This window comes from Caretta caretta, chromosome 24, assembly GCF_965140235.1.
Source record: "Caretta caretta isolate rCarCar2 chromosome 24, rCarCar1.hap1, whole genome shotgun sequence".
Classification (NCBI taxonomy): Eukaryota; Metazoa; Chordata; order Testudines; family Cheloniidae; genus Caretta; species Caretta caretta.
The window spans coordinates 8,806,821-8,827,664 of record NC_134229.1 but is presented as its reverse complement, the minus strand read 5'-3'; the positions used below and the strand labels follow the sequence as shown (position 1 = coordinate 8,827,664).

Sequence of the window (20,844 nt, the reverse complement as noted above, 5' to 3'; positions counted from 1 at the left end):
GTTCCCCATTCCTGGGATACTGCAGCTGCTCTAAGAGTAAAGTTGAGAGCAGGATGAGGTGGATTTTAAAACAGGGTGGTAAATGCACTGCTGTGTGATTACAGGGACGGCTGCTGCTGTGTGATTACAGGGACGGCTGCTATGTTGGATTCCCACGGCAAGCTCTGCAGCATTAGGACTCTGTATCCCCACTTCCCCTGCGTGCCATTCTGCAGCTTTCCTGGAACTCCCTTGTTTTTTCATCTCTTCCCCTGCACTCTGCCCCACCCCCGGCCCCGGTTCAGATCTGCCCTGTAGCATTTCAGGAGCTAACTTGCCTCCTGACTCGGCCTTGGCCAAGACCCTCCCAACTGGAGCATGGCCCGCTCTGGACCCTGATCTCTTCTTCTGTTTAGAACCAGGTAATAGCATTTGAGTGGGACGAGATGCAGCGGTGGGACACAGACGAAGAAGGAATGGCATTCTGTTTTGAATATGCACGAGGAGAGAAGAAACCTCGATGGGTTAAAATCTTCACCCCATATGTAAGTGACCTTGTTAACTCCAAATGCACTAAGGAGAGGGACTCGCCCAGTTTTTAGAAACTGGTGTAAAATTCTCTTTGCTCTGATCTCTTGGTGTGAGAGAAGATTTGACACTCAACTTTTCCTTGCGCTGCGTAACCAGACAGCCACTAGGAGGAGCCAGAGATACAGTAAGTTCTTGCTGGCGAGAGCTGGTATCTTTGTCTTCCCCTGCTGTAAATGGAAGCTGGGTGTACGGCTTCTGACTCCTGTCCCGCTCTCTGATGGGTGGCTGTCATTTCAGAGCTGCATAGCGCTATGCTGCTGTGCTTGGCTTTATGTCAACCTAAGAGAGGGCTGCTTTATCTTTTCAGTTCAACTACATGCACGAGTGCTTCGAGCGGGTGTTCTGTGAGCTCAAGTGGAGGAAGGAGGTAAGATCCTGTAACTGCACAGAAATTGCTTAGTACATTTGTGAGTTGGCAGTAACCTTTTCCTGGCAAGCTTTCATACTCGTTCGCAATATCGGCTTACTGCCCAAACAAGGAGGGGAGTGTTTTGTAGTGTGGAGGGCTGATAGCAGGGACTCCTGGGTTCTATTCCCAGCTCTGGGAGCGGGCACATGGGAGTCGCTCCTGGGTTTTATCTGCAGCTGTTGGATGGGAGTGTTGGTGAGTGACTAGAACAGGGAGCTGGGTGTCAGGACTCCTGGGGCCTGATGGTCTCGTCCTTTGCGTCACATAACTCCTTTTGAAGAGGTGGTACTGGGCGTGTGTGGCATGGGGTAATCAAACACCCGCCTCTGCAAGTCATTGCCTGACACGCCTTGGGCAAGTTACTCCCTTGCCTGAGTCTCCTGATCTGTTAAAAGGAGAGAGCAAAGCCTCCCTCTCCCAGGAGGGTTATGAGGACTGCTTAATTGTTCATCAAGAGTTTTGAGATCCTGCAGGGGAAGGCTCTGTAGAAGTGCAAAGTATCTTTTTTTTTTTTTTTTTCAATTATACCAAGAATCCCATGCTCAGAATCTGTCAGTCATGATGTCCTCTTGGTAAATTATTAAATTTTTAGGTGGGACTCTGGCTGGTGTTGGGGTTTCTTTCCAAGCCAAGGAGACCTTAGCAAATAAGCCCACCCCACCTGTTGCTTGTTCACTTGTTTGTATTCAGTGTTTTCTATTTCTACTGCATGCACCTCTCCATCCTCTCCTGGTCCTTAGAGGAGATGTTTGGCCGCCCCTCATCCACCTGCTAGAGTCTCCCTATCCCAATGTGACTGCTGCCTGGCTCTGTGTCCCCATGGTACAGCTTCCTGCTACAGCTAACTGCAGTGTAGCAGGGAGATGGCAGAAGAAGGTAGCTGGCAACCTGCCCTCCAGGCAGTTGGCTCAGAGGAGATGATGCAGAGCTCCTCTGCTTAGGATGCCGAAGTCTGATATTGGCAATGTGCTGGGCATCATCATGTGTAGTGTCTTGAATCGCCACAAGGTGCCTGTTGGAAAACTTGTGCTGCTCTATTGTCTTGGTGTTTCTCAGTCATCCCAGTACATAAAGGGAGATGGTGTCTTCCTTTTGGAGCCTTGGATATAAGCAACTGCTGGAGGCAGGATACTGCACTAAATGGGCCATTAGTCTGTTCTGTGCTGCTAAGCTCCGCTGCTTAACCCATTACCTCTGAGGATCAACTCTGTCACTTCTATCGTCTCTTGATCCTGAAGCAGGCAGCCTCTAGAAGTGACTAGCTTTGCTTATTAGAACACTGTTGGGTGCCATCTCTGAACACAAGCTTCCTGGAGCAGATGTGTATTTCTGTAAGGACTGACGTGCTGATATTTGTGTGGGCTCCTATACCCCAGAGATCTGAAGCTGGTATGTGAATATGCTCTGGCAGTCTGGATAGCTCTCATCTGTACATAACCATGCCTTTGCCACGTGCACTGCTGGATTTCCTCAGGGGCAGCATTCACTGTGGTGGCTGGCAGGATTCTTAATCACATGCAACAGCTGGGCACTATGGGTACACAGCGAGGGGGAGAAGAGGCTCTTTGGTCAGTGTATACAGACTTCTAACTCCATCCGAGTTCTTTGGGTTGGCACTGGGCAGCGTTCCGTCGGGACCTCATGTTAGCCCTGGTCTACACTCGGACTTTAGGTCGAATTTAGCAGCATAAACCTGCACCCGTCCACACGATGAAGCCCTTTATTTCGACTTAAAGGGCTCTTAAAATCGATTTCCTTACTCCACCCCTGACAAGTGGATTAGCGCTTAAATCGGCCTTGCCGGCTCGAATTTGGGGTACTGTGGACACAATTTGACGGTATTGGCCTCTGGGAGCTCTGGACAGCACTCTCAACTCAGATGCACTGGCCAGGTAGACAGGAAAAGAACCGCGAACTTTTGAATCTCATTTCCTGTTTGGCCAGTGTGGCAAGCTGCAGGTGACTATGCAGAGCTCATCAGCAGAGGTGACCATGATGGAGTCCCAGAATCGCAAAAGAGCTCCAGCATGGACCGAACGGGAGGTACAGGATCTGATCGCTGTATGGGGAGAGGAATCCGTGCTATCAGAACTCCGTTCCAGTTTTCGAAATGCCAAAACCTTTGTCAAAATCTCCCAGGGCATGAAGGACAGAGGCCATAACAGGGACCCGAAGCAGTGCCGCATGAAACTGAAGGAGCTGAGGCAAGCCTACCAGAAAACCAGAGAGGCGAACGGTCGCTCCGGGTCAGAGCCCCAAACATGCCGCTTCTATGATGAGCGGCATGCCATTTTAGGGGGTTCAGCCACCACTACCCCAGCCGTGTTGTTTGACTCCTTCAATGGAGATGGAGGCAATACGGAAGCAGGTTTTGGGGACGAAGAAGATGATGATGATGAGGTTGTAGATAGCTCACAGCAAGCAAGTGGAGAAACCGGTTTTCCCGACAGCCAGGAACTGTTTCTCACCCTGGACCTGGAGCCAGTACCCCCCGAACCCACCCAAGGCTGCCTCCTGGACCCAGCAGGCGGAGAAGGGACCTCTGGTGAGTGTACCTTTTAAAATACTATACATGGTTTAAAAGCAAGCATGTGAAAGGATTACTTTGCCCTGGCATTCGCGGCTCTCCTGGATGTACTCCCAAAGCTTTTGCAAAAGGTTTCTGGGGAGGGTAGCCTTATTGCGTCCTTCATGGTAGGACACTTTACCACTCCAGGCCAGTAACACGTACTCGGGAATCATTGTACAACAAAGCATTGCAGTGTATGTTTGCTGGTGTTCAAACAACATCCGTTCTTTATCTCTCTGTGTTATCCTCAGGAGAGTGAGATATAATTCATGGTCACCTGGTTGAAATAGAGTACTTTTCTTTAGGGGACACTCAGAGGAGCCCATTCCTGCTGGGCTGTTTGCCTGTGGCTAAACAGAAATGTTCCCCGCTGTTAGCCACAGGGAGGGGGGAGGGTTGAGGGGGTAGCCACGCTGTGGGGGGAGGCAAAATGCGACCTTGTAACAAAAGCACATGTGCTATGTATGTAATGTTAACAGCAAGGTTTACCCTGAAAGAGTGTAGCCACTGTTTTATAAAATGTGTCTTTTTAAATACCGCTGTCCCTTTTTTTTTCTCCACCAGCTGCATGCGTTTCAATGATCACAGGATCTTCTCCTTCCCAGAGGCTAGTGAAGCTTAGAAAGAAAAAAAAAACGCACTCGAGATGAAATGTTCTCCGAGCTCATGCTGTCCTCCCGCACTGACAGAGCACAGATGAATGCGTGGAGGCAAATAATGTCAGAGTGCAGGAAAGCACAAAATGACCGGGAGGAGAGGTGGCGGGCTGAAGACAGGGCTGAAGCTCAAATGTGGTGGCAGCGTGATGAGAGGAGGCAGGATTCAATGCTGAGGCTGCTGGAGGACCAAACCAGTATGCTCCAGTGTATGGTTGAGCTGCAGCAAAGGTAGCTGGAGCACAGACTGCCACTACAGCCCCTGTGTAACCAACCGCCCTCCTCCCCAAGTTCCATAGCCTCCACACCCAGACGCCCAAGAACGCGGTGGGGGGGCCACCGGCCAACCAGCCACTCCGCCACAGAGGATTGCCCAAAAAAAAGAAGGCTGGCATTCAATAAATTTTAAAGTTGTAAACTTTTAAAGTGCTGTGTGGCTTTTTCCTTCCCTCCTCCACCACCCCTCCTGGGCTACCTTGGTAGTCATCCCCCTATTTGTGTGATGAATGCATGAATGTGAAGCAACAATGACTTTATTGCCTCTGCAAGCGGTGATCGAAGGGAGGAGAGGAGGGTGGTTAGCTTACAGGGAAGTAGAGTGAACCAAGGGGCAGGGGGGTTTCATCAAGGAGAAACGAACAGAACTTTCACACCGTAGCCTGGCCAGTCATGAAACTGGTTTTCAAAGCTTCTCTGATGCGTACTGCGCCCTCCTGTGCTCTTCTAACCGCCCTGGTGTCTGGCTGCGTGTAACCAGCAGCCAGGCGATTTGCCTCAACCTCCCACCCCACCATAAACGTCTCCCCCTTACTCTCACAGATATTGTGGAGCACACAGCAAGCAGTAATAACAGTGGGAATACTGGTTTCGCTGAGGTCTAAGCGAGTCAGTAAACTGCGCCAGCGCGCCTTTAAACGTCCAAATGCACATTCTACTACCATTCTGCACTTGCTCAGCCTGTAGTTGAACAGCTCCTGACTACTGTCCAGGCTGCCTGTGTACGGCTTCATGAGCCATGGCATTAAGGGGTAGGGTGGGTCCCCAAGGATACATCTAGGCATTTCAACATCCCCAACAGTTATTTTCTGGTCTGGGAATAAAGTCCCTTCCTGCAGCTTTTGAAACAGACCAGAGTTCGTGAAGATGCGAGAGTCATGTAACTTTCCCGGCCATCCCACGTTGATGTTGGTGAAACGTCCCTTGTGATCCACCGGAGCTTGCAGCACTACTGAAAAGTACCCCTTACGGTTTATGTACTCGGCGGCTTAGTGCTCCGGTGCCAAGACAGGGATATGGGTTCCGTCTATGGCCCCACCACAGTTAGGGAATCCCATTGCAGCAAAGCCATCCACTATGACCTGCACATTTCCCGGGGTCACTACCCTTGATATCAGCAGATCTTTGATTGCGTGGGCTACTTGCATCACAGCAGCCCCAACAGTAGATTTGCCCACTCCAAATTGATTCCCAACTGACCAGTAGCTGTCTGGCATTGCAAGCTTCCACAGGGCTATTGCCACTCGCTTCTCAACTGTGAGGGCTGCTCTCATCTTGGTATTCATGCGCCTCAGGGCAGGGGAAAGCAAGTCACAAAGTTCCATGAAAGCGCCCTTACGCATGCGAAAGTTTCGCAGCCACTGGGAATCGTCCCAGACCTGCAACACTATGCGGTCCCACCAGTCTGTGCTTGTTTCCCGAGCCCAGAATCGGCGTTCCACAGCATGAACCTGCCCCATTAGCACCAAAATGCATGCATTGGCAGGTCCCATGCTTTCAGAGAAATCTGTGTCCATGTCCTGATCACTCACGTGACCGCGCTTTTGTCACCTCCTTGCCCGGTATCGCTCTGCCAGGTTCTGGTGCTGCATATACTGCTGGATAATGCGTGTGGTGTTTAATGTGCTCCTAATTGCCAAAGTGAGCTGAGTGGCCTCCATGCTTGCCTTGGTATGGCGTCCGCACAGAAAAAAGGCGTGGAACGATTGTCTGCCTTTGCTCTGACGGAGGGAGGGGCGACTGACGACACGGCTTACGGGGTTGGCTTCAGGGAGCTAAAATCAACAAAGGGGGTGGCTTTACATCAAGGAGTATTTCAGGCAGGACTTCACGGAGGGTTCCAATAAGAAATGGTGCACCTAAGTTATTGTTCTTATTGGAACAAGGAGGTTAGCCTGGCCTCTGATTGATACATGGCTAGATTTACCTTGCTGCACCTTCTCTGTGAGTGACTGCAGTGTGACCTAGAGGAATGAGTCCACTAGACAGGGGAGGAGGCAAATGAGTACAAAACAAATCTGGTCTATTTCTTGTTTTGATCCACTCCATCTATCTTTTACATCTTTGGCTGGCAGCAGACGGTGCAGAAGGACTGCATGCCATCCACATCTCATGGCTGCTCAGCAGAAGATGGTGCAGTAGGACTGCTAGCCATCCTCATCTCTTGCCTGCCCGGCAGAAGATAATGCAATAGGACTGCTAGCAATCCGTATCGCCTGCCTGCTCACCATAAGACAGTTCAATAGGACTGACTGCAGGACTAAAGAGAATGACCTGGTCAAGTCACTCCAAATTTAGTCCCTGCGTCCATGTCTGCCCAGGCGCTCCCAGCCGACATGGCCAGGAGCACCTCGGACACAACGAGAACGGCTACCAGTCGTACTGCACCGTCTGCTGCCAGAAGGCAATGGGTTGCTGCTACTGTGTAGCAATGCCGTACCGCGTCTGCCAGCACCCAGGAGACATACGGTGACGGTTACCTGAGCGGGCTCCATGCTTGCCGTGGTATGGCGTCTGCACAGGTAACTCAGGAAAAAAGGCGCGAAACGATTGTCTGCCCTTGCTTTCGTGGAGGGAGGGAGGGAAGGGGGGCCTGACGATATGTACCCAGAACCACCCGTGACAATGTTTTAGCCCCATCGGGCATTGGGATCTCAACCCAGAATTCCAATGGGCAGCGGAGACCGCGGGAACTGTGGGATAGCTATCCACAGTGCAACACTCCGGAAGTCGACTCTAGCCTCGGTCTTGTGGAAGCACTCCGCCAAGTTAATGCATTTAATGCACTTAGAGCATTTTCTGTGGGGACACACACACTTGAATGTATAAAACCGATTTCTAAAAAACCAACTTCTATAAATTCGACCTTATTCCGTAGTGTAGACATACCCTTACTGTCTTCTGCTTGGGAAATATTGATCTGCTCCAGGGGCTAAGTCTAAACATTCACATCTCACATCTCTTTCTGCACTTGTGTCTGAGCAGGGCTAGCAGCAGCCATGTCTGAGCGTGTGTGGTGAGCGTAGGTCGTCAGTTCCTAACAGAAAGAATAGTAGGCAGTTGAAATTCATTGCCTGGTGCTCTGGGGTGCTTATTGGAACCTCCCAAATCCCATCCCTAAATTCACCCTAAATGCACCACTACCATAGAAATAGATTTAGTCCCCTCCCACCCCATCAGTTTTTATTTATATCCTTTATATTTTTTTTTTCTTGTAAAGGTGGAGGAGGAAGCGACAGACAAGCATAACAAGAACTTCAGTAAAGACAATATGTGCAGCAAGGTAACTGGGGTGAAAGCAAACAGCATCTGGGCTCTCTGAGCCAGTCTGATTGCTGTACTGCGGACTTACTATTTACTTCCTGCTTCTTCATTCCAATTCCTGCTAGTGTAGAATAGCATTCATAATAGTGTCAGCTCGTCCTTAAAGGAACCTTGCAAAGCAAAACATTTCCTGCTGCTGTATGCTGGGGAGAGACTGCCATGCCGCTTTAAGAAATGTTCTTTGTTTCCTTACATTGGAAATATTTAGTCCTGATGGGTCCTGGACACTGGCAATCTTTGGAGGACCTGGAATGAGACTTTACCTGTGAAGCTGTCTCTACTCCCAGATGAGAAGGAAAGGGGGTCAGAAAGGAGCAGTAAAGGGGACACACATTTTTCAGTTTCTTTAAAGAACCAAAGACTAATCCTGGCAGCTGCATGCCAACTTTTACCATGGTAGTGCTGGAGGGGCGTTCTGGTACCACTTGATTGGCAGGTCCTGATCTCTTTTCCATCTCAGTAATCAAGGGGTTAATTGAATAGTGGGGTGGGGAAAACATCTTGTGTAGCTGAATCTTTTAAGTAAAGCCGCCCTGCTGTTGTCCGCTAAGCAGTTACGCTGAAGCGTTTCTCACTGATTCTACAGATTTTAGCCTCAAATTTTGCCCTCAGATGCCCCCAAGAAGTTTCCATTGCCTGACTGGGGTTTTCTATCTTAAGCCTAATCTATGCTTAAAATTTAGACTGGCGTAGCTGGGTCAGTCCGGGATGTGAAAAGCCACACCCCCATGCGGCGTAGCTGTGCTGACCAGTGTAGACACAACTACACCAGCAGAAGAGTGCTCCTGTCAACGTAGCTAATGTCATCTGGGGAGGTGATCCTATCCATTTGTCGGCGTGTGCTGTGTCTCTGCTAGGGGCTATGCTGGTGTAGGCGCTGTAGAGTAGACGTGGTTTCAGGGTTTTATTCTGCTGCCCCCACCTTAATATACAGTCCAAGTGTACGTGACACACATGAGCCAAACCCGACACTCGTCTCATCGTGTTGCGAGAGCCTAGGCCTTTTGTTTACTGCCGGAGTCCTGAGGCCCTCCCCTCACCCATTTTCTGCTCTGCTTTAACCTCTGGCTGTGGTGCGGTCTCCAGCCTTTCCGCTGTGCCAAAGCCTCCTGCAGGGGAATCTTTGACTCCTCATCTCACCGTTGCTGCCCTAAATGCGCTCGAGGATTCCTTAGTCCGCGTTCTAAAGGAGGGTGATGAGTTCAGTTGAGGCTCTCCAGTGAGTACCAGTTCCTGTCTAGTTGCTTTGCACTCCTCCTTCTGGGTGAGAGCCCAGCCATTTCTACTGCTGAAGTAAAGGCCACTTGCAGCAGCTCTGAATGCACTTGACTCTGTCCCTCCCCTCCAGCTATATTTGGATGCAGCATCTGGTTCTGCATAGGCCTGTGCTGTTGACCTGCATCTCTGTGTGCCAGAAATCTTGCCAAGTGAAGTCTCTGCAGACTGCTGTGGCCTATTCCATATGTGCAGGGGTAGGGGGGGACACAATGAGCAGCATGGAATTTCCATACTTGATTTATTGGCCTGTAAAAATTGCTTATGACGTTTGTCTTTGCCCACAATGCCCCTTCTGGCTCTGGAGAACTCGGATCTAGATAATTCCCCTTGCTAAGCTTCCAGATGTTCTTGCATTTGTATACGATGCCTTCCACTTAATTGCTCGTAGGTCCTAAATTAAGGCACTAAGTCACTTAGACCTCCAAAGCAACACAAAAACGGCAGCTTCCCCTTTTTATTTAGCATTTAAGCAATGCCAGTGGCTGCCATTTAACGTCACTGTGGTTAGCTCAAATGGTACGCGCCGTATTCCCTGTGCTAAGCACGTGGGAATGTGAATCTCAGCCAGCATTAAATGTCAGGTTTGCCATGGTGACCACTGGACAGCTGGAGTAGTCAGTTGCTGGCTGTAAAATGTGGTCAGTAATATGGCTAGAGAGAAGATTGCGATTCACAGTTACTCAGGGCTTAGGGTCCGTCTCCACTGCAATAAACATCTCTGAGCCTCTGCTGATTGGCTCAGGCTATGGGGCTAAAAATAGCTGAGTAGATGTTCCAGCTCTGGCTCGAGCCTGGGGTCTGAAACCTGGGGGAGGGTCCCAGAGCCCTGGCTCCAGCCCCAGCCTCTATACTGCTGTTTTTAGCTCCACAGCCCAAGCACCGTGAGCCTGAGTCAGCCGACCTGGGCTCTGAGACTCAGTGCCAGGGTTTGTCTTTGCAGTGTCATGTGCTGTTCAGGCTGTTAGATGCCCCCTTGTGACCATATGGAAGAGTAGATCAGTGGTTTAATTCAGTCACAAGGGTAACCAGCACTTAAACGCTGTGGTGATAAGCACTAAATTAGAGGAACTCTGGAGAGGGGGGAAGCAGCCTTGACTGAGGGAAGCCGTGTGTTTCCGTTCCCTCTGCCGGCTCCCAAAGCAATCCGCAGAGGAATCAATTCACTATTGAAATGCAGCCACCTCTGAGTGGGGATTGTGAGTGGACAGCCTGGGCACCAGGGCACAGTGGTTATGGGATTGGGAGGGAGGAGTTGAGACAAAGGACACCTGGGCAAAATCCTCTTGTGAGATTTTTAATGACCATTTGGCACAACCAGGAACTTTGGTTTTTAAATGCCTTGTTCAAAAGAATCAGTACAACAAACCACCCGACAATTGGATGAATTTGCTTCAAAGAGGAGCAAAGTGTGTGCAACCTGTCTGGATTCCCCTCCTTCCCTTTCTTGGGAGTTCACCTGTTTCAGGCCAGATGCTGGTTCCCCTCCAGAGCACGGCTTCCCATGTCCACTCGCTGACAAACCTCTAGAGAGATGGGAGTATAAACCCCTCCCCTTTATAACACACTGCCATGAGACCGACTGCAGCTTCCGCAAAGGCCCCCCCATGAATGGAAACCTCATCCTTGCTGGGGGTAGTTAAACTACAGCTGCACGCCCAGGGGGAGTCGATCTTTGCTGTTGCTGCCTGCCACAAGGCTGGTCCTCCAACCCTTGCTGCCAGCGATGGCAATTACTCATGGTTATTGGTGTCATCCATCCAGCCAGCTTGTGCAGCTGCTGCAGGGAGTGCAGCGGGAGCAGAGAATTGCAGCCTGCGCATCCCAAGGTGCTGGGGATTGTAGCTCCAGGTACCTGAATCAGTTCTGCACCCAGCACTGGCAAGGAATCAGTGTGTGTGTTTGGAGATCTGCCTGCTCTCAACCACCGCGCTGCTGTGTTCTTAGACAGACAAACCTAGGGTGATGGTGGGTTTGGGAAGCTGAGGGGGAGGCTGCCTCGTACGGTGGGCTAGAGCGCCAGTTGTTTCCCTCAGCAGTCCTGTCTGGATCTCAAGTGAACAGTCGATTGCAGAGCCTCCATTTGGCCTAGCTTCACTGCCAGGCTGTGCCCAGGATTGGATTACAGGGCTGGGGAATGGAGGTCGCGAGTGGGGCGTGACGTGCTGGCAGAGCTGGAATGGTCCAGGGGGCAGCAGATGAAGAATGAGGTGAATGAGGAGGGAGGGCAGGACTAGTGTAGCAGGTGGAGGAGCTGCAGGTCAGCACTGAGGAGCATTAGCGGAGCCTCATGTGACTAGCCCCAGGAGGTTTCATAGTCATAGACTGCAAGGCCAGAAGGGACCACGGTGATCATCTCGTCTGACCCCCTGTAGAACACAGGCCAGAGACTGCCCCAGAGAAATTCCTAGTGCAGAGCTGTTAGAAAAACAGCCAGTTTTGATTTAAACATGGTCACTGCCGGGGAATCCACCATGACCCTTGGGAAATTGTTCCAAAAGTTAGTTACTCTCCCTGTTAAAAACGTGCACCTTATTTCCAGTCTGCGTGTGTCTAGCTTCAACTTCCAGCCATTGGATCATATTCGACCTTTCTCTGCTAGACGGAAGAGCCCGTTAGGAAATATTTGTTCCCCACGTAGGTACTTACAGACTGTGATCAAGTCATCCCTTAGCGTTCTTTTTTTATTAAGCTACGTAGATTGTGCTCCTTGAGTCTCTTGCTATAAGGCAGGTTTTCTAATCCTGGTAGCCCTTCACTCATGGGAGGGACTTTAGTTTAGTGGTGAGACCGAGCAATGGGAAGGGGTCTAGAGTGGGGGACTGGGAATTGGAACTAAGACTCAGCGGTCTGTTCTTTGGTTTGCCGTGGACTCTTCAAGTGACGTTGGGGCAAGTCACCCTCTCTGTGCCTCAGTTTCCCCCTCTGCAAAGGAGGCTGCCCTCTGTCTAACTTGCCCCGAGAGGGTTGATGATTAATGAAGCTGCAAGAGCAAACCCAGAGGCTTACTGTAAGTAATATCTTGTTTTTAATTTCCCTTTCTTCTCTTTCAGAATATCTTTCAGATGGCCAGATCACAGCAGAGGGACGCCGCCACTTAGCCCCTCCTGTCGTGGAAGAACGTAAACCCCCCCAAAATTAACACTTAAAAAAAGATTTAAAAAATTCTGTTATTGTATTAAAAGCCCTTAAACTAAATATTATTAATAACAATACCATTTGTGAATTTCATGGTTATGGAATTAAGCAACTAGGAAAAAACCAGCAGGCTTATCAGAGTAACAAGAGGGGAAAACTTTTCAACAACAGACAAAATCCACCCAAGGGTATTCTGTTTTTCTTTTTTCGTTTCACTTGGGTCCTGCATTGGAAGATGGACTGTGCTTATATTATATTTTTTACAACTGGAAATAGAAATGCCATCCATTTGCACTGTTCAGACATATATATGTATGTATGTAAAAAAAAAAAAAAAAGAAAGAAAAAAGAAAGATATATATACAGAATACCCCACGTATATACATATATATCTATATATTTCTTTTAAAATTTCATATCAGCAGCAGTACCTTTTCTAAGCTTGCGTTTTTACACGCATCTCTTTCCTCCGAATCCATCGTGTTTTTTTAAAAACTAACTTTAATGGAAAAAAAAAAAAGAAAAAAAGTTACATTACAGGGAAATACCTCTCCTCTCAAAGGACCTTGACACGTTTACAGGCTTTTAATTTTTTTTTCTTTTCATTTTTCGCAATGAACCTTTTTAAGAAGTGTGTAAAGCAGCTGGCTTCAGAGCTAGTGGGACAAGGAGAGAGGGGATTTTGTTCACTGACGGTCTGATCCTGCATCCTTACCTTGGGTAGCATTTTTAAAATCAGTGGGGTTACTCACGGGTGTAAATGTTCACGAAGGGTGTGATGCTGTAATTGATGGGACTCTGTGACCGCTATGGGTAGGATGGATTTTGAGTTGGAGTCTTCCCATTGGCCTCAATGGACTTTGGATCAAAGCCCGAAGGAGCAAAATTCACCTCTGTGCCAGAGCCAGATTAAGGCCTATTCTCAGTGTAAGGCCCGCTGCAGCCATAGTTTGAAGGGTTAAGTGGAGCTGGGATGGTGCATAGTCCTTGGGCAGGCTCTCTGGTCCTCAGGCAGAGGTGTGAAAAGGAGAGCCCAAAGCAGAATTAGCTCCATCCAGCTTGGAGGGGAAGTGAGGCTCCATCTGTGGCTTTCCTTACTCCTTGATCAGATCTCTTTGGGGCGGGGTGAGACTGAGCCCAGAGCTGTCGCAGCCAAAGATCTGGTATCTTCCTGATGGGCTTTGGCTGCTCCTTGCAGCTTTCCAGGACAGAAGCAGCATTGTTTGGGTGCCGTGCTGACGCCTGTATTTCACTAGCAGTCGGTCGGCCCAGGCAGGGTGGGGGAGACGAGGTCTGGCAGTGCAGGGTGGCATCCGCGAGGAGGGACGGGTTTTAAACAACCCTGTCTCTGTGAGAATTTGAACTGTTCTAGCCAGCTAAGCAACAGCCTGGGTAATTGCTCTCCTTTCCTGCATGTGCCCTCCGCCTGCGCTTGAGCAGAGCTTAGTGTGGTGCCGCTTTCCAGCTTCTCCAAGCGCTTTTCAGTGCAAAGACTTTTCTGTAGGGGAGGGGGTTCTGGCCCTGTATAGACCAAGGTGTTATGCATTCCTACTGCTTCATCTCCCCCCGGCCCCAGGTATGTGGTTCTAGGACTGGATGTGGGGAGCCAGCTGCAGGTTGAAGGACCCAAGGAGGCAGCCGTAGGCTAGAGGACATTTGAGGTTAGTTCGCTAGTGAGCGGTCAGGTCATCCTTGTCGCCGCTCTGGCTGATTTATTGCCTCAACTGGTGTTTTGACAACTTCTTCCCGTGTTGATCTAGGCTGGGGTCCCTGTGGATCATAGTGGTAACTCTTCACTCGCCCATTCCAGCTAATGGCAACGGTGCCCTTGCCAGTGACCTGATCTGCTGAGTGTGGGGCCCAGCTGGCATGGCAGCAGTACAGAGCTCTGCCCTGTTGTGGGACTCAGTGGTATTGGGGGCCCTGCTCCTTGTCTTACCTTCTGGGCAGGCAGGGCCGGAGCACGGCACATTCAACTCCAGGGTGGGTCAAAGGGAGAGGTCAAACAGGCCCACCTTTTGATTCAGGAAGAACCTCAGAGGGAGCCTGGGGACCTTGAAGGCGAGAGGCTAGGGAGCGTGGGACTGAATGAATAGTCAGTGTAGACAGGAGGGGAAGAGGAGAGGGAAATGGGAGCAATGGAATTGGCTTACCATCTTCAGAAAGAAGTCTAGGACAATTGGCAACTTTCCCCTGAGCTGGGTTGTCTGTTCCCTGTGCATCTAAGAAGCTGCAAAGAAAGACTCAAAGCTGAAACATGGGCAGGGCTTCCTGCTTGCTCTAACTCAATAAACCTTTACCTTTAAGAATCAATCTCTTTAATAAAGCAGGATGACCCTTGAGGCTCGTGGTACCCAGCTTGCCACGTGTGGGATCTGACGCTGCATTTCATGGCATGAACCCAGTGTGGTCTGCCGGGAGGCTGCTTTAAACTGCGGGCCAGGAAATGCTCTCTAAAGATAGACCGTATCCTTCCAGTCACAAGTCAAAGCGGGAGCAGCGTCAGCCAAGGAGAAACCTTGGCCTTGCACTTAGAATCCAGTGTTCTGCTGGCCTCTACATTTTTACTTACAAACTTTGTATTTCTGGGTGTGAATTAGGTAGCTTAGGTACACTAGTCTGAGTGAGTGCAAAGAATTAAAGGCTGCAGTAGGAACTCTCTGCTTTAGATCTTGAACCAATTACGTGTCCCTTCTGCAAAGAAAACAAATTGAGCCGAGGAAGCTGGGTGGCTGTATAAGGGGCTTTAATACGTTAATCTGTTGGACGCCTTGGTGCACAGAAACCCGCCTCTTTTAATTTGGTATTGCTGGACGCAACCTAAGTATCTGGGCCAACAGGTTATGCAAACCAGCTTTTGTGCTCTGTAGATGGTGTGAGGAAAGCAGCTTCTAAGTTTTCTCAGTCAGAACTGGATTTGAAATGCACCTGGCTCACTCAAAGCTAGATGCTTATTAAAATAAGAAACTTTGTGGGGGTTAGTGCTTTTAGAAGCAGCTGAAGTCTACATTCAGGGCAGCTGCGAAAGCATTATCATTTAAATATATGGAGTTAAAGTTTTTGCAAATATCCCTCTTACTTCCCACCTCCTTTCCTGCTCTGTGGCCTCTAGATGCCCCAAGGCTTAATTCCCTCACATCCCTGAATCATTTAATTTAACACAACCCAGGGGTCACCCAATGAAATTAATAGGCGGCAGGTTTGAAACAAACAAAAGGAAGTATTTCTTCACATGATGTGCAATCAGCCTGCAAAACTCGTTGCCAGGGGATGTTGTGAAGGCCAAAAGTGTAACTGGGTTCAAAAAAGAATTAGATAAGTTCCTGGAGGATAGGTCCATCGATGGCTATTAGCCAAGATGGTCAGGGATGCAACCTCATGCTCTGGGTGTCCCTAAACTGCCAACTGCCAGAAGCTGCGACTGGATGACAGGGGATGGATCACTCAAAATTGTCCTGTTCATTCCCTCTGAAGCATATGGCACTGGCTGCTGTCAGAGACAGGGTACTGGCTAGATGGACCATTGGTCTGACCCAGTGTGACTGTTCTTATTTTCCAGTCCTGTGTACAGGGACATATTGCATGTGATGTAGGACCTACGTAGTGATGGAAACACAAAATACTGGTTGGAACATGCAGTGAATTATTTTTCACACCAACTTTAGATCTAAGCTGGTCAGAAACAGGGTGGGTTTGGGAAGCAATATTAGGTTTTCCCTGCAGTCCCAGGCTGCTAGTGGCTCTTTTGGGCCGCAAGATTCTTCTCTTTGTTATTTAAAAGAAACTTTTTGTATACTATAACACCTGTTACTCCATGCAGCAGAGAGTCATTTACAATATAGGGCAGCCCAAACCACTGGCCATGGGCAGATAATCCAAAGTTTGGAGGTGTGTTTGAAACCTGTTCAGATGGTGTGGGTGGGGAGGGACAGGTGCTGTTGGGTTAAGAATGCTTGTGCCTTTCCAAAGTCACTCTCCCCTAAAGCATCTTCCTGTAGGGCAGTGTTTGCGGTTTAGGCTGAGAGGGGTGTGCAGTTTGGGGTCTATCTACCCAACTTCCTGCCCCTCATTGGTGTTGGGAGCAGAATTGGAAGGCTATAAGAAAAGCTACCCACAAAAGGACCATCCTCACCCTTCATCAAATTCCATGGACCATCCAGCCATTCTTCGATAAGTTAGCTTCCTTGTTTCCCTTGGTTAATCCTTCTACTGCTATATTCCCCCCCCCCCCCCGAGGGAGACCTCTACCGCTGCCCAATCAGAACACTGAACAGCTGTTGTTGTTGGACCCTGCTGTTACCTTTCCAGGCGGCTCTATCAACCTCTGATGGCAGGAAGGCATTTTCGTCCTGCACAGACGGCCAGGTTGCCACGGCGCTAGGGATCGTGTGCCCCTCTGCCAGTTCAGTAGTGGGCGGATGGGCTGTCTTGCTGCAGTGTGAATTCTCCAGCACAGGAGCCTTTCAGAGCTCTTGGAGAAGTCCCCTTCGGTGTGTGAGGCAGGCAACTTCTTCTGATGGTTGGAGCAGGGCACTGGGAGTCAGGAGACCCGTGTTCTATTTCTGATTCTGCCACTGACTTCCCAAGTGACCTCGGGCTAGTCACTTCCCCGCTCCATGCCTCAGTTTCCCCACCAGTAGAATGAGGTGTTCGTACCCCTCTGTGTAAAGCACTTTATGACCCTTGACTGGGAGGCACTATCCAAGTGCGCAGCATTAGCCTCTCCCAGTAAATGACCCAAAGGACTGAATAAGCTACTGGCAATGTCTCCCGTGTGTATGTAGAGACGAGATTGTCTCAGAGCCCCAGTCTCATCAGCAATACCTTTCCTTCTGTTCTCATCAGAACAGATGGAATGATCTCAGCAGCAGTGTTAAGAGCCCCTCCCCGGTCTCTGTTCGTTGGGCTCGGCTACTCACATGACTCAAGTCAGAGGAGTTCAACGGGTTTGTATGTCACAGGAACAAGCACTGCTTTTGGGAGCCTCTGGAGGATTCCATGTTCCAGCAGAGATCTGGGTTAGGGGGGAGGCTTGGATCCAGAGAGCTCTGCATGCACAGCCAGCTTTGCTTTGTTGACACTTCTCTGCACGCAACCAAGTACCTGGCTAGGGCTGAGGAGAGAACCCGAAAAGGCTGTTTGAGGGATGCTAAGCTAGGCTATTCCTCTGGACCAGCAGGAGTGGACGGTGGAGGTCAGACTTGCTCTGCAGTGTTATGTGAGGAATGCAGATTCTGTGCAACTTGTATTCTCCTAGTATTAGCTCCCTTGGCATCCAGTGTGGCCGTGAGCATGTCTAGATCTTTTCCTGCTGGGAAGGAAATAAGGGAGCCCCAGAGATCTGGAGCCACATTTGGGCCTGGAGGACCAATTATTGGGGTTATTGGGTGAAATGTGCTAGCTGTGTCATTGGACAGGAGCTGGTTTCCATGGGTAGGAGGGGGCAGTTTTCACTGCACGGGTTCCCCAAAAAGGGAGCCCCCCCAATGCTTAACTCTTTCATTCCCCAAACACCTCCCCTGCCTGTAATTTATTCAGGATCCAAGTCTCCCTTCCCTCAGTGTTGGGGTGCACCTTGAGAAGGTTTAACTTGCCTCTGCTTATTCCCTAAAATCCAGGGGTTGGGAGAAGGGAGATCCCCATATTCTTTATGACCCTTTTCACACAGGCAGTAGCTCTGTAATCAGCCATTGTGTTGCCAGGTTTCTCTCAGTCCACTGGATTTAGGGAAGGATTTGTGCCAATACTCTTGATTTTCCATAGCTAAAGGAGCCGGAAATCTCTTTGCAGCAGTAAGTTCTGCCGCAGGACCCATGTAAAAAACAAAAATGGAGCGAGAGCCATAAACATGAAATTTCACTGCTGACTGAAGTAGGTCGACTTAAGAACTAGTAACCTCCTCCAGTTGACTTCTGTGCTGTGACATTTAACCATTGTTAGGTATGTTGCTCATTCTGTCTGTTTAGAGAACTAGAAAGCGAGCACCTTTGCTCATGTCAGAGTGCCGGATTTGGGGGCCTGAGGGGGAAGAACTGAAATTTCCATTCCCATAGGACTGGTCCTGAAATGCTGGGTTTTTTTGTCTGTGTGTTTAAATTTTGAAAGAAACGGGTAATCTCTGTCAATTTCTCTTCCTTTTTTTTTTTTTTTTTTTAAATCCTTGGCTGATATTTGTCCTATTTTTGGTGCCATCAGAAATAAACAATGAGGCTTTCTCTCTATCTTAACGCAGGTCACTTTTTAAAAAGAGCCCCAGGGCATAAATGCAGCACCAGCCCTTCCATTTCCAGGCTCTTTACTTTTCAGATTTTTAAAAAAAATCAATTGATAGGCTTTGGCAGCTCTGATGTCAGATCTATAAGCCCGAGCACAAGTTAAATAGGTCAGGTTGCACTTGGTATAATAACTGCTTTCCTCAAATGCTCTCTGAATTAAATAGGTAGAAGATGCAGCTGATGAGGAAGCCTTAATTAGACAAGAAATAAACTTCTCAGCCCCCCTTCCTCCTCTGATCCTGATGGTTTGCAGTAATGGCCAGAGCAAGGTAATTGTTTCTTTGCTGTCTTGCAGATTTTTCTTTTTTGCTCTGTTTTCTCCACATTTATACAGACCAGATGAGGGAGAGAATATATTTTATTGGACCAGCTTCTGTTGGTTTCGAGCTTGCACAGAGCTCTACTTCAGGGTTGGGAAGCTAACTCAAAGCCAGATGTAAGAGCTCTTGATTTGAGTGGCTTAGATGGCCAAGTGCTCTCTGGGAAAATTACATTTTTATCTGTGCAAAAGCTTTTCACCCCCTGCAAACCAAAGTTGGTGAGTGATGCATTTATAAAAACCAATTGGTTTACAGATTATAACACACACACACACACACGCGCCTCTGGTTTGGAGGTGAAATGTATTATTAAAGCTGATGGCAGCCTAGCTCATGGAGACAGTTCTATTTTTCTAAACAAATTTGTATAAAGCCTCCACAGCCCTCGCACTTACTGAGTGAGCCTGGATATTTGGGGGAGCGGCAGGTGGTACGTTTTGCACCCAAGCAGGGTATCCAAGATGTAGTTGTCCTTCAGCGTGAGGCTCTTCTGCTTCCAGCTAACCCATCAGATTGCACTAAACCAGTTCAGCAGCCAGGTCGTTTGGACACAATACAGCAGCTTCCCATTAGCAGGAAGGCCCCTTGCTTGCTCCTGACACATCCTTCTCCCTTCTGGTCTGCAGCACCAGGCCCTCTCCTCTTGTTCATTCCTTGTGCGCTCCCCTGCTGACAGGTAGAGAGGCAGAAACTCTCTGGAACCTTACTGCTCCCAGCCTTTGGAGAGTCCCCACACCCCAGCCCAGTCTGCATGCGAGAGACGCTATCCTATCCCCTTTCTAGAGGGAACTGTATAAACCTGCATTTCAATAGAAGATGTTACCACAGCTTCAGAATTCAGCTTAGCAAGCACCCAGCTGCCGTGTCTGCTTTATCCCTTGACCGTCTCCAGCCACCATCCGTCTCTTCCTAGTTTAGATTCCAGCTGCTCCAGCTTAGAAGTTCCCTGACCTGTTACCTTGCACCTCTTAGCCAGTTGTAACAAACCAACTGCCCTGTAGCCAAGGCCACAGACCATTGTGTATGAATAAGTAGGCTGTTGCATTGAGCTTTCGGGGGGAGGGAATCCGCATCTCAGTGCCCCCAATAGATCCCTTCCTCAGCATTTTATACCTTTCCCTGGCAATCCCTCTTCCACCCCAACCCTGGGTTGAAGCATGTTATACAAAGGTTTGTCCGTGGAAGGAAAGCAACAGATATAACAGCAATAATACATCAGTCAGAGCTTTTGATGTAAGGTGGGGGGGGAGTGCCCCCTCCTGGGGGGATGGGAGGGGGATTGAACGGATGCCTGCTACTAAATTTACAGAAATTTTGTATCGTCCCCCCCACCCCCCGCTTTTTTTTTTTTTTTTTTTGAGCCAGTAAAATAACCCAGGTTTCAATCCCGGGCACACTCGTTTTAATTTATTTGAGAGAACTCTAATTGTATTTTCACGGCAGTATCTTGTATTTTTTATTTTTGTGATTCAGAAATGTGAAGAAGAAAACAAAACAAAAAACCGATTGCTAACAGTGTTTCATTCCTTGTTCTATAGAGCTAATCACTCTAAAATTGTTTGGTAAAGTCACTTAGTGTAATTAATTGTAACATATTCTTTTAAATAAATTGATTTATTGATGAAACTACTAGTTAACCCTCTCCTGCCCCCTTTGTCTCTCTTGTGGGGGAGGGGCTATGAGGGTGGAGGGGCTGGGCAGGCCTGGGGAAGTGGCTGGGCTGGGGGGATCCTTGCCCATCTGTGGCACTTGCTCTGATCTGGTCCAAGGCACCTGTGGGGAAGCGAGCAGAGAAACAGCCTCAAGGGCCTGTACAACTGCCCCATCTGCCATGGGCCTAGATCCTGCTGGCTGGGGGACTGGAGGCCCCACTGCCCCCCCCCCCCAGTCAAGCCCCATCTCCCTATGGTCCGTGCCATTCTCACACCTGCCCCTGGCGAGGACAGGGCCCCCATTTTGCCCCCTGGCCCTGCCCCATTTCCCCAGTGAAGACAAGGCCCCGCCTTCCAGTCTCAACCCCTCCCCCTTCCCA

At 49.2% G+C, this 20,844-nt stretch overlaps 1 protein-coding gene across 4 annotated transcripts in view; it reads left to right on the top strand.

Moving 5' to 3' along the window:
- SNX27 (sorting nexin 27) overlaps positions 1 to 20,444 on the top strand; it is a 64,051-nt gene extending 43,607 nt beyond the window's left edge. The window contains exons 10-13 of one of the 4 annotated variants that reach the window (XM_048827884.2): positions 396 to 524; positions 878 to 937; positions 7,701 to 7,763; positions 12,133 to 20,444. In XM_048827884.2, the coding sequence (XP_048683841.1) occupies positions 396 to 524; positions 878 to 937; positions 7,701 to 7,763; positions 12,133 to 12,180 (300 nt within the window). In that variant the 3' untranslated portion in view covers positions 12,181 to 20,444. Of the gene's footprint in view, positions 1 to 395; positions 525 to 877; positions 938 to 1,719; positions 3,088 to 3,118; positions 3,525 to 4,112; positions 4,631 to 7,700; positions 7,764 to 12,132 lie in introns of those variants that run through there. The other 3 variants (XM_075122955.1, XM_048827886.2, XM_048827885.2) reach the window with 3 other exon arrangements.
- Positions 20,445 to 20,844: the final 400 nt, after the last annotated feature.